Source organism: Rattus norvegicus, chromosome 11 (assembly GCF_021556685.1).
Source record: "Rattus norvegicus strain SHRSP/BbbUtx chromosome 11, alternate assembly SHRSP_T2T, whole genome shotgun sequence".
Taxonomy (NCBI): Eukaryota; Metazoa; Chordata; class Mammalia; order Rodentia; family Muridae; genus Rattus; species Rattus norvegicus.
The window spans coordinates 53,483,753-53,505,798 of record NC_141544.1 but is presented as its reverse complement, the minus strand read 5'-3'; the positions used below and the strand labels follow the sequence as shown (position 1 = coordinate 53,505,798).

Genomic DNA, 22,046 nt, shown 5'->3' with positions numbered 1-22,046 from the left:
CCATATTGAACAACTTATAGCCCTCCTTAATACATTACTGTCCTAAAGTGTGAATGTAATTTACAACAAAATGTTTCAGGGAAGATTAGTATGTTAACACGTAAAAGGATTCAGTGTCCCAAAAACTTCATGTCAATGCAACACCTGTAAATGCAGCCTTATTTTGAAAGCAGACTGTGTAAAAGTGTAGATGAATTAAGGTCATACCCAGTCAGAGTATGAGTCCTGTCACTAAGTCACGTCATTGCCTTGTGAGGAGAGAAACACAGCCAGAAGGAACATGACCATGTGAAGATTCTGGGGGAAATCTAGTGGTGCCTATCAACTGGGAGATGAAAATTACTCAGAGCCAGAAGACTAAAGGGAAAAGTGAGGAACTTTTTAAATCTTGAGTAGAAGATTGGCCTTAGTCATATTGTAATTTCAGAGTTTGGCCCTGTAGAATCTTGAGATAGTTAATTCCTGTTTTTTTTTTTTTAATTTTTAATGTTTAATTGAAAGTTCTGATATTTAAATTAAAAAAACATGGTAGTTATATTTTTGGATGAATATTTTTTCATTTTTATTAATTTGGGTATTTCTTAGTTACATTTTGATTGTTATTATAACCCATACCCCTCCGCTTCCCTATGGGTGTTCCCCTCCCCATCCTCACCCCATTACCGCCCTCCCCCCAACAATCTAGTTCACTGGGGTTTCAGTCTTGGCAGGACCCAGGGCTTCCCCTTCCACTGGTGCTCTTACTAGGATATTCATTGCTACCTATGAGGTCAGAGTCCAGGGTCAGTCCATGTATAGTCTTTAGGTAGTGGCTTAGTCCCTGGAAGCCCTGGTTTGTTGGCTTTGTTGTTCATATGAGGTCACAAGCCCCTTCAAGCTCTTTCAGTCCTTTCTCTAATTCCTTCAACAGGGTTCCTGTTCTCAGTTCAGTGGTTTGCTGCTGGCATTCGCCTATGTAATTGCTGTATTCTGGCTGTGTCTCTCAGGAGAGATCTACATCCGGCTCCTGTCTGCCTGCACTTCTTTGCTTCATCCATCTTATCTAGTTTGGTGGCTGTATATGTATGGGCCACATGTGGGGCAGGCTCTGAATGGGTGTTCCTTCTGCCTCTGTTCTAAACCTTGCCTCCCTATTCCCTCACAAGGGTATTCTTGTTCCCCTTTTAAAGAAGGAGGGAAGCATTCACATTTTGATCATCCGTCTTGAGTTTCATGTGTTCTGTGCATCTACGGTAATTTGAGTATTTGGGCTATTATCACTTATCAGTGAGTGCATACCATGTGTGTTTTTCTGTGATTGGGTTACTCACTCAAGATGATATTTTGCAGTTCCATTCATTTGCCTATGAATTTCATAAAGTCATTGCTTTTGATAGCTGGGTAATATTCAATTGTGTAGATGTACCACATTTTCTGTATCCATTCCTCTGTTGAAGGGCATCTGGGTTCTTTCCAGCTTCTGGCTATTATAAATAAGGCTGCGATGAACATAGTGGAGCACGTGTCTTTTTTATATGTTGGGGCATTTTTTGGGTATATGCCCAAGAGAGGCATAACTGGGTCCTCAGGTAGTTCAATGTCCAATTTTCTGAGGAACCTCCAGACTGATTTCCAGAATGGTTGTACGAGTCTGCAATCCCACCAAAAATAGAGGATTGTTCCTCTTTCTCCACATCCTTACCAGCATTTGCTGTCACCTGAGTTTTTGATCTTAGTCATTCTCACTGGTGTGAGGTGAAATCTCAGGGTTGTTTTGATTTGCATTTCCCTTATGACTAAAGATGTTGAACATTTCTTTAGGTGTTTCTCAGCCATTCGGCATTCCTCAGCTGTGAATTCTTTGTTTAGCTCTGAACCCCATTTTTAATAGGATTATTTGTCTCCCTGCAGTCTAACTTCTTGAGTTCTTTGTATATTTTGGATATAAGCCCTCTATCAGTTGTAGGATTGGTAAAGATCTTTTCCCAATCTGTTGGTTGCCGTTTTGTCCTAACCACAGTTTCCTTTGCCTTACAGAAGCTTTGCAGTTTTATGAGATCCCATTTGTCGATTCTTGAGCATAGAGCATAAGCCACTGGTGTTTTGTTCAGGAAATTTTCTCCAGGCCCAGTGTGTTCGAGATGCTTCCCCACTTTTTTCTTCTATTAGTTTGAGTGTATCTGGTTTGATGTGGAGGTCCTTGATCCACTTAGACTTAAGCTTTGTACAGGGTGATAAGCATGGATCGATCTGCATTCTTCTACATGCTCATTTCCAGTTGAACCAGCACCATATGCTGAAAATGCTATCCTTTTTCCATTGGATGGTTTTGGCTCCTTTGTCAAAAATCAAGTGACTATAGATAGGTATGTGGGTTCATTTCTGGTTCATCAATTCTATTCCACTGGTCTATCTGTCTGTCTCTGTACTAATACCATGCAGTTTTTATCACTATTGCTCTGTAATACTGCTTGAGTTCAGGTATAGTGGTTCCCACGGAAGTTCTTTTATTTTTGAGAATAGTTTTAGCTATCCTGGGATTTTTTCTTATTCCAGATGAATTTGCAAATTGTTCTGTCTAAGTCTTTGAAGAATTGGATTGGTATTTTGATGGGGATTGCATTGAATCTGTAGATCGATTTTGGTAAAATGGCCATTTTTACTATATTAATCCTGCCAATGCATGATCATGGGAGATCTTTCCATAATCTGAGATGTTCTTCAATTTCTTTCTTCAGAGGCTTGAAGTTCTTATCATACAAATCTTTCACTTGCTTGGTTAAAGTCACACCGAAGTATTTTATAATATCTGGGACTATTATGAAGGTCGTCATTTCCCTAATTTTTTTCTTGGCTTGATTCTCTTTTGTGTAGAGGAAGGTTACTGATTTATTTGACTTAATTTTATACCCAGCCACTTTACTCGAAGGTGTTTAATCAGGTTTAATAGTTCTCTGGTGGAACTTCTGGGATCACTTAAATATACTATCATATCTTCTGCAAATAGTGATATTTTGACTTCTTCTTTTCCAATCTGTATCCCCTAGATCTCCTTTTGTTGTCTGATTGCTCTGGCTAGAACTTCAAGAACTATATTGAATAAGTAGGGAGAGAGTGGGCAGCCTTGTCTAGTCCCTGATTTTAGTGGGATTGCTTCAAGTTTCTCTCCATTTAGTTTAATGTTAGCTACTGGTTTGCTGTATATGGCTTTTATTATGTTTAGGTATGGGCCTTGAATTCCTATTCTTTCCAGGACTTTTATCATGAAGGGGTGTTGAATTTTGTCAAATGCTTTCTCAACATCTAATGAAATGATCATGTGATTTTTATCTTTCAGTTTGTTTATATAGTGAACTACGTCGATGATTTTCCGTATATTATACCATCCCTGCATACCTGGAATGAAGCCTACTTGGTCATGATGGATGATTGTTTTGATGTGCTCTTGGATTCAGTTTGCCAGAATTTTATTGAGTATTTTTGTGTCGATATTCATAAGGGAAATTGGTCTGAATTTCTCTTTCTTTGTTGGGTCTTTGTGTGTTGTAGGTATAAGAGTAATTGTTGCTTCACAGAAGGAATTTGGTAGTACTCCATCTGTTTCAATATTGTGGAATTGTTTGGATAGTATTGGTATGACGTCTTCTATTAAGGTCTGATTGAATTCTGCACTGAACCGATCTGGACCTGGGCTCTTTTTGGTTGGGAGACCTTTAATGATTGCCTATATTTCTTTAGGAGTTATGGGGTTGTTTAAATGGTTTATCTGTTCCTGATTTAACGTTGGTACCTGATATCTGTCTAGGGAATTGTTCATTTCCTCCAGATTTTCAAGTTTTGTTGAATATAGGCTTTTGTAGTAGGATATGATGATTTTTTGAATTTCCTCTGATTCTGTAGTTATGTCTCCCTTTTTATTTCTGATTTTGTTAATTTGGACACACTATCTGTGTCCTCTCATTAGTCTGGCTAAGGGTTTATCTATCTTGTTGATTTTCTCAAAGAACCAACTTTTGTTTCTGTTGATTCTTTCTATAGTCCTTTTTTTCTACTTGGTTGATTTCAGCTCTACGTTTGATTATTTCCTACTCCCCCTGGGTGTATTTGTTTCTTTTAGTTCTAGAACTTTTAGGTATGCTGTCAAGCTGCTGATATATGCTCTCTCCTGTTTCTTTCTGCAGGCACTCAGAGCTATGAGTTTTCCTCTTAGCACAGCTTTCATTGTGTCCCAAAATTTTGGGTATGTTGTACCTTCATTTTCATTAAATTCTAAGAAGTCTTTAATTTCTTGCTTTATTTCTTCCTTGACCAGGTTATCATTGAATAGAGCATTGTTCAACTTCCACGTATATGTGGGCATTCTTCCCTTATTGTTGTTGAAGACCAGCTTTAGCCGGTGGTGGTCTGATAGGACGCATGGGATTATTTCTATCTTTCTGTATCTGTTGAGGCCTGTTTTATGACTGATGATATGGTCAATTTTGGAGAAAGTTCCATGAGCTGGTGAGAAGGAGGTATATCCTTTTGTTTTAGGATAGAATATTCTATAAATATCTGTTAAGTCCATTTGGGTCATGACTCTCTTAGTCTTTCTATGTCTCTGTTTAATTTCTGTTTCTATGATCTGTCCATTGAAGAGAGTGGGGTGTTGAAATCTCCTACTATTATTGTATGAGGTGCAATGTGTGGTTTGAGCTTTAGTAAGGTTTCTTTTACGTATGTAGGTGCCCTTGTATTTGGGGCATAGATATTTAGGATTGAGAGTTCATCTTGGTGGATTTTTCCTTTGGTGAATATGAAGTGTCCTTCCTTATCTTTTTTGATGAATTTTAGTTGAAAATTGATTTCATTTGATATTAGAATGGCTACTCCAGCTTGCTTCTTCCGACCATTTGCTTGGAAAGTTGTTTTCTAGCCTTTCACTCTGAGGTAGTGTCTGTCTTTGTCTCCGAGGTGTGTTTCCTGTAGGCAGCAGAATGCAGGGTCTTCATTGCATATCCAGTTTGTTAATCTATGTCTTTTTATTGGGGAGTTGAGTCCACTGATATTGAGAGATATTAAGGAATAGTGATTGTTGCTTTTTGTTATATTCGTATTTGAATGTGATATAATGGTTCTGTGCTTGTCTTCTCTTTGTTATGTTGCCAAGATGATTAATTTCTTGATTTTTCTATGGTGTAGCTTGCCTCCTTATATTGGGCTTTACCATTTATTATCCTTTGTAGGGCTGGATTTGTAGAAAGATATTGTGTAAATTTGTTTTTGTTAAGGAATATCTTGGTTTCTCCATCTATGTCAATTGAGAGTTGCTGGATACATAACCTGGGCTGGCATTTGTGTTCTCTTAGGATCTGTATGACATCTGTCCAGGATCTTCTGGCTTTAATAGTCTCTGGTGAGAAATCTGGTGTGATTGTGATAGGTCTGTCTTTATATGTTACTTGACCTTTTTCCATTTCTGCTTTTAATATTCTTTCATTGTTTTTTGCTTTTGTTGTTTTGACTATTATGTGATAGGAGGAGTTTCTTTTCTGGTCCCATCTATTTGGAGTTCTGAGGTTTCTTGTATGTTTACAGGCATCACTTTCTTTAGGTTAGGGAAGTTTCTTCTATGATTTTGTTGGAGATATTTACTGGTCCTTTGTGCTGGGAGTCTTCACTCTCTTCTATACCTATTATCCTTATGTTTGATCTTCTCATTGAGTCCTGGATTTCCTGTATATTTTGGACCAGTAGCTTTTTCTGTTTTACATTATCTTTGACAGTTGTGTTGATGATTTCTATGGAATCTTCTGCTCCTGAGATTCTCTCTTCTATCTCTTGTTTTCTGTTGGTGGTGCTTGTATCTACGGCTCCTTGTCTCTTCCTTTGGTTTTCTATATCCAGGGTTGCCTCCCTTTGTGCTTTCTTTATTTCTTCTATTCCCATTTTTAATTCCTTCATCTGTTTGATTGTGTTTTCCTGGAATTCTTTCAGGGATTTTTGTGATTCCTTTCCATATGCTTCTACTTGTTTATTTATGTTTTCCTGCATTTCTCTAAGCGAGTTCTTTATGTCTTTCTTGAAGTCCTCCAGCATCATGATCAAATGTGATTTAAAATCAAGATCTTGCTTTTCTGGTGTGTTTGGATATACAGTGTTTGGTTTGGTGGGAGAATTGGGCTCCAATGATGCCATATAACCTTTGTTTCTGTTGCTTTGGTTCCTGTGCTTGCGTCTCGCCACTTGGTTGTCTCTGGTGTTACCGTGTTCTGCTATTTCTGACAGTGGCTAGACTGTCCTATAGGCCTGTGTGTCAGGAGTGCTGTAGACCCGTTTTCCTGTTTTCTTTCAGCCAGTTATGGTTACCGGGTGTCCTTCTTTCAGGCGTGTAGTCTTTCCTGTCTACTGGTCTTCAGCTGTTCCTGTGGACATGTGTCCTGAGTCCACCAGGCAGGTCGCTTGGCACAGAAAAGTTGGTCTTACCTGTGGTCCTGTGGCTGAAGTTGCTCCTGGGGGGCTGCTTTTGAGCTCTCTGTGAGAGCGGAAACCAGGAGGGCCTGACCCACCTTTTCCTGGGGCTCCTGTGCACCAGGGTCCCAGATGGTGTTAGGTGTTTTCCTCTGGAATCAGAAATGTGGGCAGAGTGTAGTCTCTTCTGGCTTCCCAGGTGTGTCTGCCCCTCTGAAGGTTTAGCTCTCCCTCCCATGGTATTTGGGTGCAGGGAGCTGTTGACTGGGTCCCTTCAGGTCCAGGCAATGTCTGGACTGCAGTGGACCTGCTGCTTGAGTGCCCCATCTTTCGGTTCCCAGAGGCCCTATACAGATTCCTCTTGGGCCAGGGATGTGGGCAGGGTTGGGAAGTATTGGTGGTCTCTCTGGCTCTGCAGCCTGAGGAGTGCCCACCTGTCCGGGCAGTGAGCTCTCTCTCCCATGGGGTTTGGGCCTGTTTTTTTTTTTGTTTGTTTGTTTGCTTGTTTGTTTTAAGACAATTAGTCAACAAATACCTGTAATTTGATATATTATCCCAAGAAATCATGGTAAATTATGATAATTCCTGGTTAGTTATACTTCACTCGTCACAAATAATTGAAAATTTGTATAAATTATATTTCTTATGCATATATAATATTCACGATCTTTCATATTGTTTGTTATATTTATGGTATTCTTTAATAAAATACAGGGAGAATATAGGCATCCTTTCTATTTTGAGTGGTAACTCTGACTTTGTAAATGAAAAATGTTGTAGTTAGGTTGAAAAATGAAGGAAGGAAGGTGTGAGAATAATTTTATATACCTCTCACAATGACCTCCTTATGGGGAAAACATGGTTTGTACCTTGTAGTGCTAAAGTAAATTATGGGACTTCTAGTAAGGGACTATAAAATAGTTTGATTGTCCAGGGGTACATTCTTGAAGGGGATACTGTGATGGTAGATCATCATATTGTTTTGTTTCCTGAATGTCATATAGCAAAGAATTCCCATATCACCACAATACAGTGCTTCATTCTAAAGTCAAAAACAGCAGGTTAAATTTTTCTTTTTGTTTAATCAAGACAAAGAAGTATGTCAATCGCACTGAAACACATGACCTTGAAAATTCTGTTAAGCATGAACCCAACCATGGCGCTCAGCTTTAGAAATGACCAATAGAAAATCCAGAGCTAAAATAGGTTCTTCTTTTTTTTTTTCAAGATCTTCCTGCATATAGTGTTCCTGATACCCTAGTCTCATTTTCCCCATTCATCATCCATTATCATCTTAAAATATTTCCTGTCCTTATGTCTGTACTCTTGCCTAAGTACAGTATAATACTTTTTTATATTCTCCTATTTCAAGAAAAATGCATTTGAGGTTTAAAAAGTCTTCCTATATTTGGGTCATGGGTCATGCTGTTCATTAGCTTTATAAATTGGATACATGATTTTGTTCTGGTGAGTTAATTTTTATAAAATGAAACCAATAATTTTTACTTTACAGATTCAGGATGGCTATTTCATTTATACATGTCACTTCTCTCTCTCTCTCTCTCTCTCTCTCTCTCTCTCTCTCTCTCTCTCTTTTTCTCTCTCTCTCTCTGGGTGTTTGTGTGTGTGAACATGTTCATACATGCATGTGTGTATTTGTGTGCATCAATGTGGTATTAGTGTACACGTGTATCTGTGTGTGAATGTGGATGCATGTGTGCACAAGTGTGTGGAGTCTATATGCTAACTTTTTATTCTATCTTCATTGAAACCACAGGTATTTTGTTATAGGAACAAAATGCTGATTGTTGTCACATAAGGAAAGAAATGCTGATCATGTGAATCCTTCATTTTTCTGTATGCTAAAATAGATTTTGTTAATATCAGCCTCAAATTTCCTACTTTAATATAAATCTGAATTTTTATCCTTATTGTTTATTCACAATATAATGAATATAATAGAAATAATTGCTATATTTTAAAGTGTTTAAATAATAAATATTTGAAAATGAACTTCATATACTTCCTATGACTTGTCCCAAAGTTACATGTGCTAAAAGCTTTGGTGCCTATGGAGCTCTTCCTGGGATATATTGATCAATTTTATAACTAGAGTATCATGAGCTGGGACTTTAGTCCTCTCAGATCATACCCTCAAACAAGACTGTGGTGGAAGCTTGTTCTCATTGTTTTCTCATAAAAACCATAAAGCTTGCTCCATGTGTTTCTCTCCCTAATATTGAATTTTGGTGTTCCTATTAGTACCATGAAGAAAGAATGAGATAGAGAGAGAGAAAGTGAGAGAGAGAGAGAGAGAGACAAAGACAGAGAGACAGAGAGAGAGAGAGAGAGAGAGAGAGAGAGAGAGAGAGAGAACACAGAAGGAGGGAAGGAAGGAAAATGATTAGAAAGAAGGCAGAAGATATTGAGAGAGATGGAAATGGGGAGAGAGAAAGATAGAGAGAAATAGACAGAGAGAGACAGAGACAGAGAGACAGAGACAGAGACACAGAAAGAAGCTGTGGAAACTAGGACTAGAACTTCCAGATCTGTGAAGAAAATAAATCTTTTCTCTATGTAATAAATTTTCTTATACAACTTGATGTGATAAAATAAAACTAATGCAATTTGTAAAAATCACCTTTCACTCCCAAGTAGTCTTCCATTTAATAATTCAATTTCAAATGTGATTATTAATTTTAATAGATGTTTTCTGACTTTAGCAATATTTACTACAATGCAACTTAACTTTAGCGTTATTGATATATTAAAATCCAAATAATGCAAAACCAACATTTCTACTTTTAAGGTTGTACTTATTAACGTATTAAGATTTTGAAATTATACATTAAGGCAGAAAATGCTCTCCCTTGAGAACAATTTTGCCCACTTACAGACAGTATCAGGGTAGTTTACCATGAGAAGTAGTGAATTGTCTTAAACTTAAGTTTTAGGGACAAGGGGAAAATGATCTACAAGCATTTATTATGAATATATCTATTAAATAACACATAATATATCTGCATACTAAGAGATAAGTATAAACACTGAAAGACATTTGAGAAAAAATAAAGAATTCATTAGTCTTCAGCAGAATTGTATAAAGAGGGTTGAGCCCATAGGAGGGTACTAAATATGTATATATAAAAGAGGACACTGATATATAAATATTAGTTATTAGATTTTCACATGGCATTTTAATACTCTCTCCCCCAATTCCTGTCTTATTCACCAACCCTCCTAATTCTTATGACTCTTTAATCAAATCCATTTAGCCCAGTTCATGAGTCCATATGGATATGAGATCATCCAATGGAATGTGGTCAACTTACCTGGGACTGTGCTCTTAGAGAAAACTGATATTTCCTTTCTGAGAAACTATAAATGGCCTAGTTTGGGTGTGAGAGTTCATAACACCCTCATTCTCCATGGAGATATATAATCTAGACTGAGCATTCACAGTTGTATTTCAAGCAACTGCAACTAAGAAACAAGCAGGGGGTAGGTATATTAATATCTTGACAGAAAAGCTCAAATGAACTACATTTTAACTTTGTTCTTTTCTCTATATATACTTTGATGTTGCATCTATATTTATAGCTTTATAAGAGTTCCTGTTAGTTTTCGTTAACATCAGATCAGGGCAAGATGTCATATTTACCTTAACACACAAAGACAAAACGACAGAAGAATGTATTTTGAGGACATACAGTACAAGTTGTGTTCACGCCTAAATAGAGAAGGGGCTGCCTAGGATAAGATGTGTAAAGATGCCTTTATAATAAATTAGCATCCTTTTTGCTCCTAAATTGAAATTCTTTATTCTGAAGCAAAGTGGAGATATTGTTCTGGCTTTCTATAGTATCGTAAGGTTCTAATACCTAACAAGTTTGTTTTGAAAAATAAGACACTAACTAAAAATAAATAATTGTCTTCCATTGGACATAAATTATCTCCACACGGACTCACGAGTTAACGAACTTAAGATGCAGTTGCACACCAGCTTTACCAATGGATTAATTGTTTACAAACTTACACATGAATGAGTTATTAGAAGTTGGGAGGTGATTTATTGGAACATGCCTTTAAAGAGTCCATTTCTTACCTGACCCTTTTTTGTCATCTACTATACCATTTTTTTTATATCTGAGTATATGAAGGTGAGCAACGCTCCTCCCCCAGGGCCTTCTGCCATTAAGTTTCTGTCTTCCCATTAATTCAGAGGCAATAAGTCAGTTGAGCATGAAAAAGAAGTTATGAAAGTGGGCCAAAAGAAAATTTTCCATTGCCTTTTTTTCAGAGATTTTTAATTATTAGAGCTGTCTAGCCAAGAAATAAAATGAGGATGTTTTTCAAGACCATAGAAATGAAGATATCTAGTCAACTTCCAGGTCAATAACAAATGGCATACATGTTTCATAAGATTCACATAAAATAGAACACTGATATCTGAAAACAACTAATACTTACTTATAAAAATTTTTGATATCAATATGAGGGCATTTGGAGAGACCTTAGCGAAAATAACAACTAAATACAGTCCTAACATCACGATAGATGTTGATTATGCTAAAACAAATATATTTTCATAGTATTGTTTTTCTAAAAAGCTGTGATATTTGCAGAATATAGACATTCTAGTCTTATTGTAGTTATTTGATAACTGAAGGTAATACTATTAGTAAAATTAACTGGCACACAAGAAATAATCCAGTTTTGCTCTAAGTACATTATTATTAATAATTGCCTAATTAGCATAATGTATCAATAACATAAATAAAAATAACTGAGTTTTGATGATTATATGTGACTTTTCCCATATATTGACAATATAGAAAATGTTCGCAGCTTTATTTAAAGGTAACCATAATAGGGCATTACATTTAAGGCAATTATACAGTTTAACTAAATTTAATTTGAAAGCTAAAATAAAAATTAAAAATTAATATGATTTTTCCAAGACATTATGCTCACTTTGTATAAACATTCAAAGGGAATTCATGTGTATGTATATGTGCAGACTTTGTTTATATACCTATTTAAAAAGCTTCTTTACCTTTTTTCTTGCATTTGTGCTTCTTAATTATATGGATGATGAAAATAAGTAAAGCATTACATTTCTTGATCAACAAGTTTTACTTTGCTGAATGAAAACAAAATACATCATTTTAAGAGCCTACTTTGATTACTATAAATTATTTCAAAATACTAATTTCATGGGGTGCATATTATTAAAAAAATCTTGTTCAACATTTAATGCTGACCTATGCTTTTAAAAACATAGTCCTTTGTTCTAAATTTTCTAAAATTGTACTTCATCTATAAGCCATTAAGGATCCATAGGTTATGCTTTTAAATATCATCTTTAAAACATTTTGCAGGATTAATAACCTACTGGGGTTAATATTTCCCAGATGGGATTCAGCACATCAACCACTCTAAACCAGTCATTAATTCTCTGAAATTATATTATGTCTTCATTCATGACATAAAAAGTTCCCAAGTTATTTTACAGTCCTTGTATTTCATAGATAAATATCTTTCTTCCAATCCATGAACCTGAATTTTATGAGAAAATTAATCATAGGAACATGAGTCAGACTAGTAAAACACAAAATTAGCAACAAATACTAAACCTTCCTACATGTACTTAAAAATTTTTGAAAAAGAATACACTTAAATGCTTGCTACAGTTTTGCCTTTTTCTCCAGGGAGGATTTCTGTACAGTTAATACTAGACTTTTTCATCTTTAATTACACTTGCAAAATGTAGTATTCAACTAGTATATTATTAAAATAGTCAGTTGCGCTTCTATTTCTCTGTTAAACAACTTTTCTTGCACTCCTGTCATATTATACACATTGTCTAATTTAATTCTACTTACATAAAAAACATCCAGTTTGTTATACCATACAATACCAACTGCCAATTTACAATCAATAGTTCACCACACAGTTTGGTTCAAATGCTGCGATAGGCACTGAGCTTCACACATTCTGAAATAATGTTTTCTGAACTAATCTTTAGTAGTACCAGTTTTCAGGAAAAGAGTATGAATCTTTACTGTTTTTAACTACAGACTAGAGAACTTGGTTCTGATAGCCAGAGAGAAAAGTAAGCAGGCCACCAGAAATGGGGAATTTTCAGAAAGGCTGGAAACTGGCGCTAAATGAAGCTCAGAAAATGTCAGGTGATGAATGGAGAGTGGCAGATAATGGCCACTCTACATATCTACAGAGGATGTAGGTTAATGAGAGGAGAGAAAAATCTTATTAATAGGATAGAGACATGGTTGACAGAAGATGCACATTGAATCACTGCTTGAGTGACTAAAGGTAGTTTCTGGAGAAAGAAACATACCACGGTGAGTCAAGAGATAAACAACAAGGAGTTAAATGAACCCATGGAGTGGTAGATGAGAGTGAGGAAGGATACTGGTTAAAAGACTTGGAGGAAATAGAATCTACAGGGCATGCTACTTGCCTGTGAGGTAGAAGAGTGAGTTGATTATAGACAAGAACCAATTATCTGTATTAAAAAATACTTCCTAAGACATGTTAAATCTATTGTTAGGCTTTACTATTAATATCTTAAAGTATTTATGTGGCCTTGTATGATGTTTAGATATAGACAGCTGAATAAATTAAGTCATGTTTATGCATTTAAACAATTCTGGTTAAAATAGATTTTTAACCTGCTCGAACAAACAAAACAAACAAACAAGACAACAGCAACAACAGAGACAACAGCAACAACAACAGAGCCAGCATCTTAGGTGAACCATGCAACACAATAATTAATTTAAAAACAAAACCAGAAGTGTATATATATATATATATATATATATATATATCAAAACTTAGAAGTATTAATGTAAAAAAAGAAAGAAAATAGTATATCATATAATTAATGACCTGGTTTAAATATGCTAATTCTTTTCAAAAGAGAAACGATTACAAGGAGTGATTAAATTTCTATGTTAAAAAAAGAGCAAAGCCACTGAAAAAAAAATAAATTCAATTCATACTGACTTTTAAGTGCTCCAGGAATATGAAAGCAATCACTTATTCACAAATAATAAACATTTCACATCTGATTTTCTAAATTGCCATTCCTTCCTGTCCTTAGCTCATAATTAATTTTACCTTGTCTAATATATGTTCTTGCAGCTAATGAAAATATAAGAAAGCAATCAATTGTTTTTTAGATGCTATTCAGAGCTGGTGTTATGAGATAGTTGGGAGAAACGTTACAGGGATTGTAGATATCTATTAAATATTTACATCTTATGGCCTCTAATATACTACAGAAATTCATTCATCTGTTTCTCGTGCAGCAGGAAGGTCATTTCCCTAACTCACTACAAGACTAGATGAAAGAAAGTCAGCGGTTTGACTTAAATTCATGGTCCTGTGTTTTCTTAAAGGAGATTTTAATGTCTCAGCTTTTATTCCCCTATTCTGATCTGTATCAAATTAGCCACACATCTCCATTTATCACTGCTATCATTATTTCCATGATTGCTATAAACTGTCATTATGCTTACAGGATGTATTTACAGTCTGGCAGTCTGAGGTAAAACATAAAGCTTCTTAAAATTGACATATATGATTTTATAGATATGGACTGCAATATGGTTTTTTATATTTTTATTAAATATATTTCTTCACTTACATTTCAAATGTTATTCCCATTCTCGGTTTCCTGTTCATAAGTCCCCATTCCCTCCCCTGTCCTCCCCCATATGGGTATTCACCATGTACATCCCCCTTATTGCCCCCTACCATTTTCCCCTGCACTGGGAGTCCACCCTTGGCAGGACCAAGGGCTTCCCCTTCCACTGGTGCTCTTACTAGGCTATTCATTGCTACCTATGAGGTTGGAGCCCAGGGTCAGTCCATGTATAGTCTTTGGGTTGCGGTTTAGTCCCTGGAAGCTCTGGTTGGTTGGCATTGTTGCTTTTATGGGGCTGCAAGCTCCTTCAACTCTTTTGATACCTCTCTGATTCCCCCCAAGGGGGTCCTATTCTCCGTTCAATGGTTTGCTGCTAGCATTGACCTCTGTATTGGACATGCTTTGGATATGTCTCTCAGGAGAGATCTAAATCCGGTCCCTTTCAGCATGCATTTTCTAGTTTCATCAATCTTATCTTGTTTTGGTTATGCCACATGTGGGTCAGGTTCTGAATGGCTATTCCTTGAGTTGCTGCTCTAAACCCTACTATGGATATTTTTTCCCCTTTTAAGAAGGAGGGGAGCATCCACATTTCGGTCATCCTTCTTGAGCTTCCTGTGATCTGTGGATTGCATCTTGGGTAATTCGAACTTTTTGCCTAATATCCACTTATGAATGAGTGCATACTGCAATATGATTTATTCTACATATATGTATATGAATATGACAATAATCAAACGAGGGACTTTACTTCAAAATGACCTTGATCTAGAGGTTTGATGAGTGAATGATATCCAGAGAGTAAGTGTGTACTGTTCCAACAATGTGAACATAATTAATATAGAAAACTGATAACTCACAATTGTGCTGTTTCTGTGATAAACCTCAACTTGTGAGTATAGGTCTTTGAAACTCATTTATGTTAAAAATTTGAGAAAGTCTATAACTCTGGGCTAGAAGAAGCCTGGAATGTGGCAGCTGGAGATATGGAGATTACTCAGACATTCTAGCAGGAGTTGAGATTAGGAAGCCTAGAAAAACCATAAAAGAAAAACCTGTTTCATGGTCCTTCAGAGGAGAATAAGGACTACCAGGAACTGACCACGCTCTCTTAGGGCAAAGAGTCAGCCTGCCTATGTCCTGAGGAACTGAGTGAAGCTGAGGTTGAAACTAATGGACTGCCATGTTTGGTGGTAGCATGACTCACAAAATACTAGTTTTGTAGGCTTGTAAGGTGCAAGACAATGATTTTCATGAGGTGTGGCTTGCAGGTTTCCACCTCGCTGACTCAATCCATGTTCAGAAGGCCATAGAAGGCTTTGCATAAACCCTCGGCAATGAGTCCTAAGCTGTAGCAGAGCTGCCAAAATGTTGCATATACCAGACCCATGGATGCTCACCAAACGCACTAAGGGGATCTGGCTTCAAAGAGACACTGTATGTGCTTCAAGCAGAAGAGCGAGGAAGGCTGTTCTATTAAAGCCATTTATAGGCCAGATGATTTCATCATGAGCCCTAGATACTGGGTATCAAGCAGCAGCTTTTGCCATTTCCTCTTATGGTTGGAAATTAGCGTGCAATGTCACATTCTTCTCTTTTAGAATGGAAATGGTCATTCAGGACCATTTTGTATTAGAAGCGTTTTTGTTTTGTTTTGTTTTGTTTTGTTTTGTTTTGTTTTTTTCTGAGTGCCCTGTAAGGAGACTCTGTCTTTAGCCTTAGAAGACGTAGAATTTGAAACTTTGTAGAAAATATTAAAAAGCAAAAGCCTGTTGGGATTTTTAGAAATTGAACCGAATGCATTTTGCAATACGATGAACATGAGACTTTGTGACAGTGGATGGAAAGTTAGGGCTCGTTAGTTATATGGTGTCATATATAGAGTGTCAAGCTGTGAGGAGGTGCTTGTTACTGTTAATACTGATTGTCAAAATGAACTGATCTACAGTTGGGTAGAAGATAAACATCTATGCTTGACAATGAACGACCTATTAGATTGGTTTAATTGAGATGGAAAGCACCATTTTCATGGTAGGCATGGTTCTGGAGTGACTAAACAGGACAAATCAAGAATGAATACTACTAGCTTGTTGTATCTTTCTCTTCTCCTGCCATGGATGCAATAGAACCAGCTTGGTCAAGTTAGTCTTTATGGATTCTCTGACATATTGGACTGTACTCATGAATGGTGAGCTGAAAATAACCTTAAGTTTATTTTTTCAGCTACTTTGTCCAAGAAAGATATAAATTTTCTAGAAGAGTATATTAAAATTGACTATAAATCTTAAAGGAGTTGGGTAAAGGATACACACAAGCCATGATTTAAGTTTGTTCTCTAGTTCATTTGGTAGGCAAAGAGAACAGGCTACTGTAAATTAACCTTGGGCACTATGATATATTTAGGCACTCTCTCTCTCTCTCTCTCTCTCTCTCTCTCTCTCTCTCTCTCTCTCTTGCTCTCTCTCTCTCAACATAGATAAACGTTAAGAAACAATAAAGATATTTTCATTTAAATGAAAATTAAAGTAATTTGTGATCATTTATCTTATAAAAAAGATTTAAAATTCTTAAGAAGGAAGAAAATTGGTATGTCAGAATCCTCCAAGATATAAAAAAAAAGGAAGGTTAGAAAACAACAACCTTAAACACCGCCCTTTGGAATTTTCAGAGGAGATCTAGCTACCTTACATTGCTGTCCTGCTTTTATTTTGACCACAGGGGCTACATAGGGACATTTAGGTAATGACAGCTCAACTGGAGCCAGTATGTATTTTAATAGAACATGCTCTTGAAAGCAGTGACCAAAGGATTAAAGATCGGTTTCAAATTTGGTACTTCAGTTCTCAAAAAATAAAAGAGAAGCTTGGGTATTTATCATGGTACTCAAAAGACACTCTCAGTTGTCACACTGCAAAAGCCTTTCCTCTGTAGAGTGCTTTTTCATGCCATTAAAAGAAGAAAGTTTAGTGCTGGGGCAGGGGAAACAGAGAGGGGAAGAAGGAGGAGTATATATAAAAAGAATAATATAAGATAAATATTTTTTTTATTAACTTGAGTATTTCTTATATATATTTCGAGTGTTATTCTCCTTCCCAGTTTCTGGGCAAACATCCCCATAATCCCTCCCCCTCCCCTTCTCTATGGGTGTTCCCCTCCCCATCCTCCCCCCATTGCCGCCCTCCCCCCAACAATCACGTTCACTGGGAGATAAATATTTTAAAAACAGAAAGTCATCAAATAAAGGAAAAACCAAAAATAATAATAGGATCTCAATTTTCCCTGTTTATTTCCTACAAAAATTGCCTCTGGGTTAGAATAAGTTGAAAATTTTCCTCCAGAGTTATGTTCTGGTAGCTGCAATCCGTCAAGTTTTAGGACACTGTTATCATAACAGAACCTCATGTCTAATTTAGCTTTAATACACACAGTTATACATATGAATATATATGTGTATATGTAGAATTTTAGTATGTAGTATATAGCAATAATTCTGAACTGGCCATTCACAGTTTAAAGACCATAGCTACTATGAGATTTGAGGTAACGAGTATGAGCACACACATACCCCTTCATGACGAATAGAACCTGAATCCCTTGTACTCATCATGCTATTTTTCTAATAGTTCTTGTTCAGTGGAGGGATGTATACATGAATTTTCATTTCATTTAGATTTAAGAGAATACTTCTTTTTATTTACCACCATTTGTTCAAAATAACATTGTAATGATAAAATATTTTGGTAAGGCTATAGGAAAAAATTACATATATTGGAAAGGTAATTCCAGATAAAGAAAACAAGCAATTTGTACAATGCTATATTCAGATTTTCACTTATTCCAAGTATTTACAGAGTTAAGCAATGATAATTATAGTAATATATTTTGTTTGTTATATCCACAAAATTTTATATGCCTATAACAATCTAAGGAAATGTATTAAAACTATTAATGTTTTCTTCTCTGTCTGTATGGAGAGTAAATTCTAATGGCTATAAAATATCTGGCATCAATGGGAGGAGAGGCCTTGAGAAAGCCTGATGTCCCAGTATAGGGGAATGCAGTGCTGTTAGGTGAGAGTGGATGGTTGGGTGGGTGGGGAAGCACCCTCATAGAAGCTGGGGAAGGGAGATGGAATAGTGCATTTGTGGAGGGGAAACCGGAAAAGGGAATAACATTTAAAATGTAAATAAAAAATAAATAAACTTTCATACGAAGGCCAATGGGATGTCTCAACTAGTAAAACTGCTTATTACCAAGCCAAGTAACTGAATTTGATCCTTGGAATTCACAAAATGAAATGAGATGACAATAACTGTATATTGTTCTTTGTTGTCCATATGTCAGCCACATACCACACACACACACACACACACACACTCACTCACATACACACACATACCACACACACACACACACACGCATATACCACACACGCATATACCACACACACATATACCACACACACACACACACACTCACTCACATACACACACATACCACACACACACACACACACGCATATACCACACACACATATACCACACAAACACACACACACACACTCACTCACATACACACACATCACACACACACACACACACACACACACACACACACACACACACACACCTGCAGCTGTTATTGAGATATGAGAATAATGTTCACAACTCTTCTAACTGCTGTGGTTAAACTGGAGTCAGTTTGACTGGAATAAGAAACACCTAGAAAACTGAGAAAACATTCCTGCCAAAGATTTTGAGGATGTTTCTGAGACTAATTAATATTTGAATGAACAGAATGAGTAAAACGACACTCCCTTATGAAAGTGGGAGACCCCACAAGGCATAAAACTGGAAGGGTGAATTCACCATGTAGGATGAGCTTACGTGTCTTTTTTCCCAGTCCTCAGTTACTGTGCCTCATCTTCTTGAGACCTTTTGATTTCACAGCTTAATTTGGTGAATATTTTCCTACGCATTGTAATGTAGACATTAGAATTGATAGAGAAACAGTTGCTTCCTCTGAATATCAGGATTTTAGACTTAACTGAATTCTGCCACTGCCCTTCTTGCAAATTACATTTTAGATAATTCCGAAAATTTTAGTACAATAGCTTTTGTGATTTCAAATATAAATTAGAATTTTATGGAAACTATACATCATATAATTATCAGTATATGCAATGAATTCTAGAAATTTTGATTATTAGTATGAAACCTGATTGGAAATGACATTTATTAAAGAACTTTACTCAGATAATATAGTACAGATAAAATTATGATACCTAACACTACATTTTCTCAGACATTTTGGTGACAATTCCCTCAGAATTAAATGAACACTTTAACATTGTAATGATAGATTGTTTATAAAACAAATGACAGAAGTAGTCAACTAAAACACAAATATTCTATTCCACATGATTATTTTTTTGTTTGAGGAGCGTTTGTTGAATAAATAACATTTGTTATAAAATGTACACTCCAGTGAAAGCTTCTATAACATAAATACACGGCCATGTAATTTTTTCCTATCAGATACATATTCGAAGTTATAATGAAGGAAGTAAAGTAGAACAAATCAGTAAAGAAATGATAAGTGAGAATATTTGTAGGAAAAACAGATAATCAAACTGTTGACAATATCTACCCATATGGATTACTGAACTTCTTGTTTGGTAGAAGAAGAATAAAAGTATCTACAAACAACAATTTTTATTTAGCTTAAGGTAAAAAATAAGCAGAAATACAGTGGAATGTAGAAATTATGTAAAATGAAGCGAAATACATAAAAACTCAGTAATAACCACAGCTAAAATATCAATACGTAGGAGATAATAGAATTTTATGAGTTATACATTTGAATCATCCTTTAGAAGTGACCTTGAAGATTACATATACGTAGTCACCAATTTTCAAAAACGCTTCTGTAGTAACTAATATTTTTATTACATGGTATCTTGCTCATATTTGTTCACTCTAGTTATATGTTGCATGTCTGTAGAAATGCAATTATGATTACCATATTTAACCTGAGTACAGAAAAAACTGATGGATATGCACATGGGTATATTATTTTAAGGAAAACAGGTACAAATTTTTCTAAAAATTCCATTCATAACTTGGAACATTAAACAATCAATATTAACTCATGAAAACGAGATTATTTATATAGTATTCACATTCATTACCAGTTCAATTGAACTTTAGTCTTTTCCATGTGACTTAAGTAATATGCAAAACTGTGTACAAATCTGGGGGTTCCTTTAACTTTCAGAGACGATCCAATGAACACAAGATCGATGCTACCTTGAAACCTTTAATGGCATTCAAACTTACCCCATTCAGTGGATATGTTTTCCATCCTAGTTCTCCCATCACTGTAGTTGTATCAAGCAACACAACTAGAATGAAATAGATAAAACTCACATAAGTATCTCAAGAGATGCAAACATAGATCAACATTAGTTACAACATCAGTATCAAATGATCCTACTATTTCTTCACCACGCTGTCTTAAAAAGTACTATTACTTTGAAATTATTTATGTTTCCTGTGACAATACTTTCAGACATGAATATAAAATGATTAGAATTAATGCAAAAATTCTGCATATGTGTTTGGTTTAATAATGTCAATTAACACTGATAGTCAAATAACCATTACAAGGTCATATTTAATATGACAGTCTTTTCAATTTAATAAAATAAGCCATACTGTTTATTCCCTGAATTTCTTTTTTAAATGCATATAATATACTTTTATTGAATTTTTAAAATTTTTTTGAGACTTAGCTTATAATTCTAACCCTTTCACATTATTCCATAGTCTATATATTCTGATTTATGTATTCCTTTGCATACATGAACATTTTTTTCCACAGCTTTTTCTTCACACACGGTGGTTTAGTTAACAACACTGGACATGCCTACTCCATAACAAAAGCACAGACTCAAATGTTATCCCCTTTCCCAGTTTCCCCTCCAGAACCCCGCTATCTCCCCCTGCTTCAATGAGGGTGCTCCCCCACCAATATTCTCTAAATTTCATGCATAGTCTATTAAAATAAAAGCTACTAACAGGTCTCTGTTCTTTGATGATGCTATGAAATTTTCATGTAAACATCAGAAAAAAATGAAGATGGATCGTTTTGAATAAATCATAGCTTCCAAAGCATGGAATACCTAAGCATTAGCTAGAATACTAACTTCAAGCTGAATTAAAGAAAAATTAAAGCTATTAATCTTCCTGTCCTGCCCATGCCTTTTGCCTGGGCAGATCATCAGTGTGTCTGTCCATTGGAAGACACTAGAAGTCCTGAAGGCCAGGAGATCTATTCTACCAGGGAAACAGGTAAGGTACCCTCCCAAGTAACAGTAGTCTCTGGGACCCAATGGAGCCCAGCTGACTCAGGACCTATTCACTCTGCTCAAACTGTATCTCCCTTCCTTCATGTGCCTTCCACCAGGGCAGATCATCAGTTTGTCTACCTCTATGATGACCCCCACATTCTGAAGGCTTCCAGGAGATCAGCTTTATCCAGGGCACAGATCCCACAATCTGAAGGCCTCCCAGGAGATCTAATTGCACCCAGGGCAACAGATTATATGCTACTATGAAGACCCCACATTCTAAGGGCCTTCCAGTAGATCTGCTACAGTCAGGGCCTCAGGCCTCACAGGAGACTTACAGTAATCCAGGTACATAAGAGGCAGGTTCCAGAGAGAGACACACAGGTCAGTCATCACCAGAGATAACCAGATGACAAGAGATAAACTCAAGACCATAGTCAACAGAAGCCAATATACTTTGGCACCATCAGATCCCAGATCTCCTACCATAGCAAGCTCTGGCTATCCCAAAACACCTGAAAACCATGATACTGGCCTAAAATCCTATATCATAATATAGTCCTTTGAGGAGGATATAAATGACTCAATGAA

At 36.0% G+C, this 22,046-nt stretch overlaps 1 protein-coding gene across 1 annotated transcript in view; it reads right to left on the bottom strand.

The window, feature by feature from the left end:
* Positions 1–22,046, bottom strand: part of Epha6 (Eph receptor A6) — a 962,116-nt gene that overhangs the window by 881,631 nt on the left and 58,439 nt on the right. Inside the window, 1 exon segment of the mRNA NM_001419529.1 lies at positions 20,443–20,507. Within this exon segment, the coding sequence (NP_001406458.1) occupies positions 20,443–20,507 (65 nt within the window).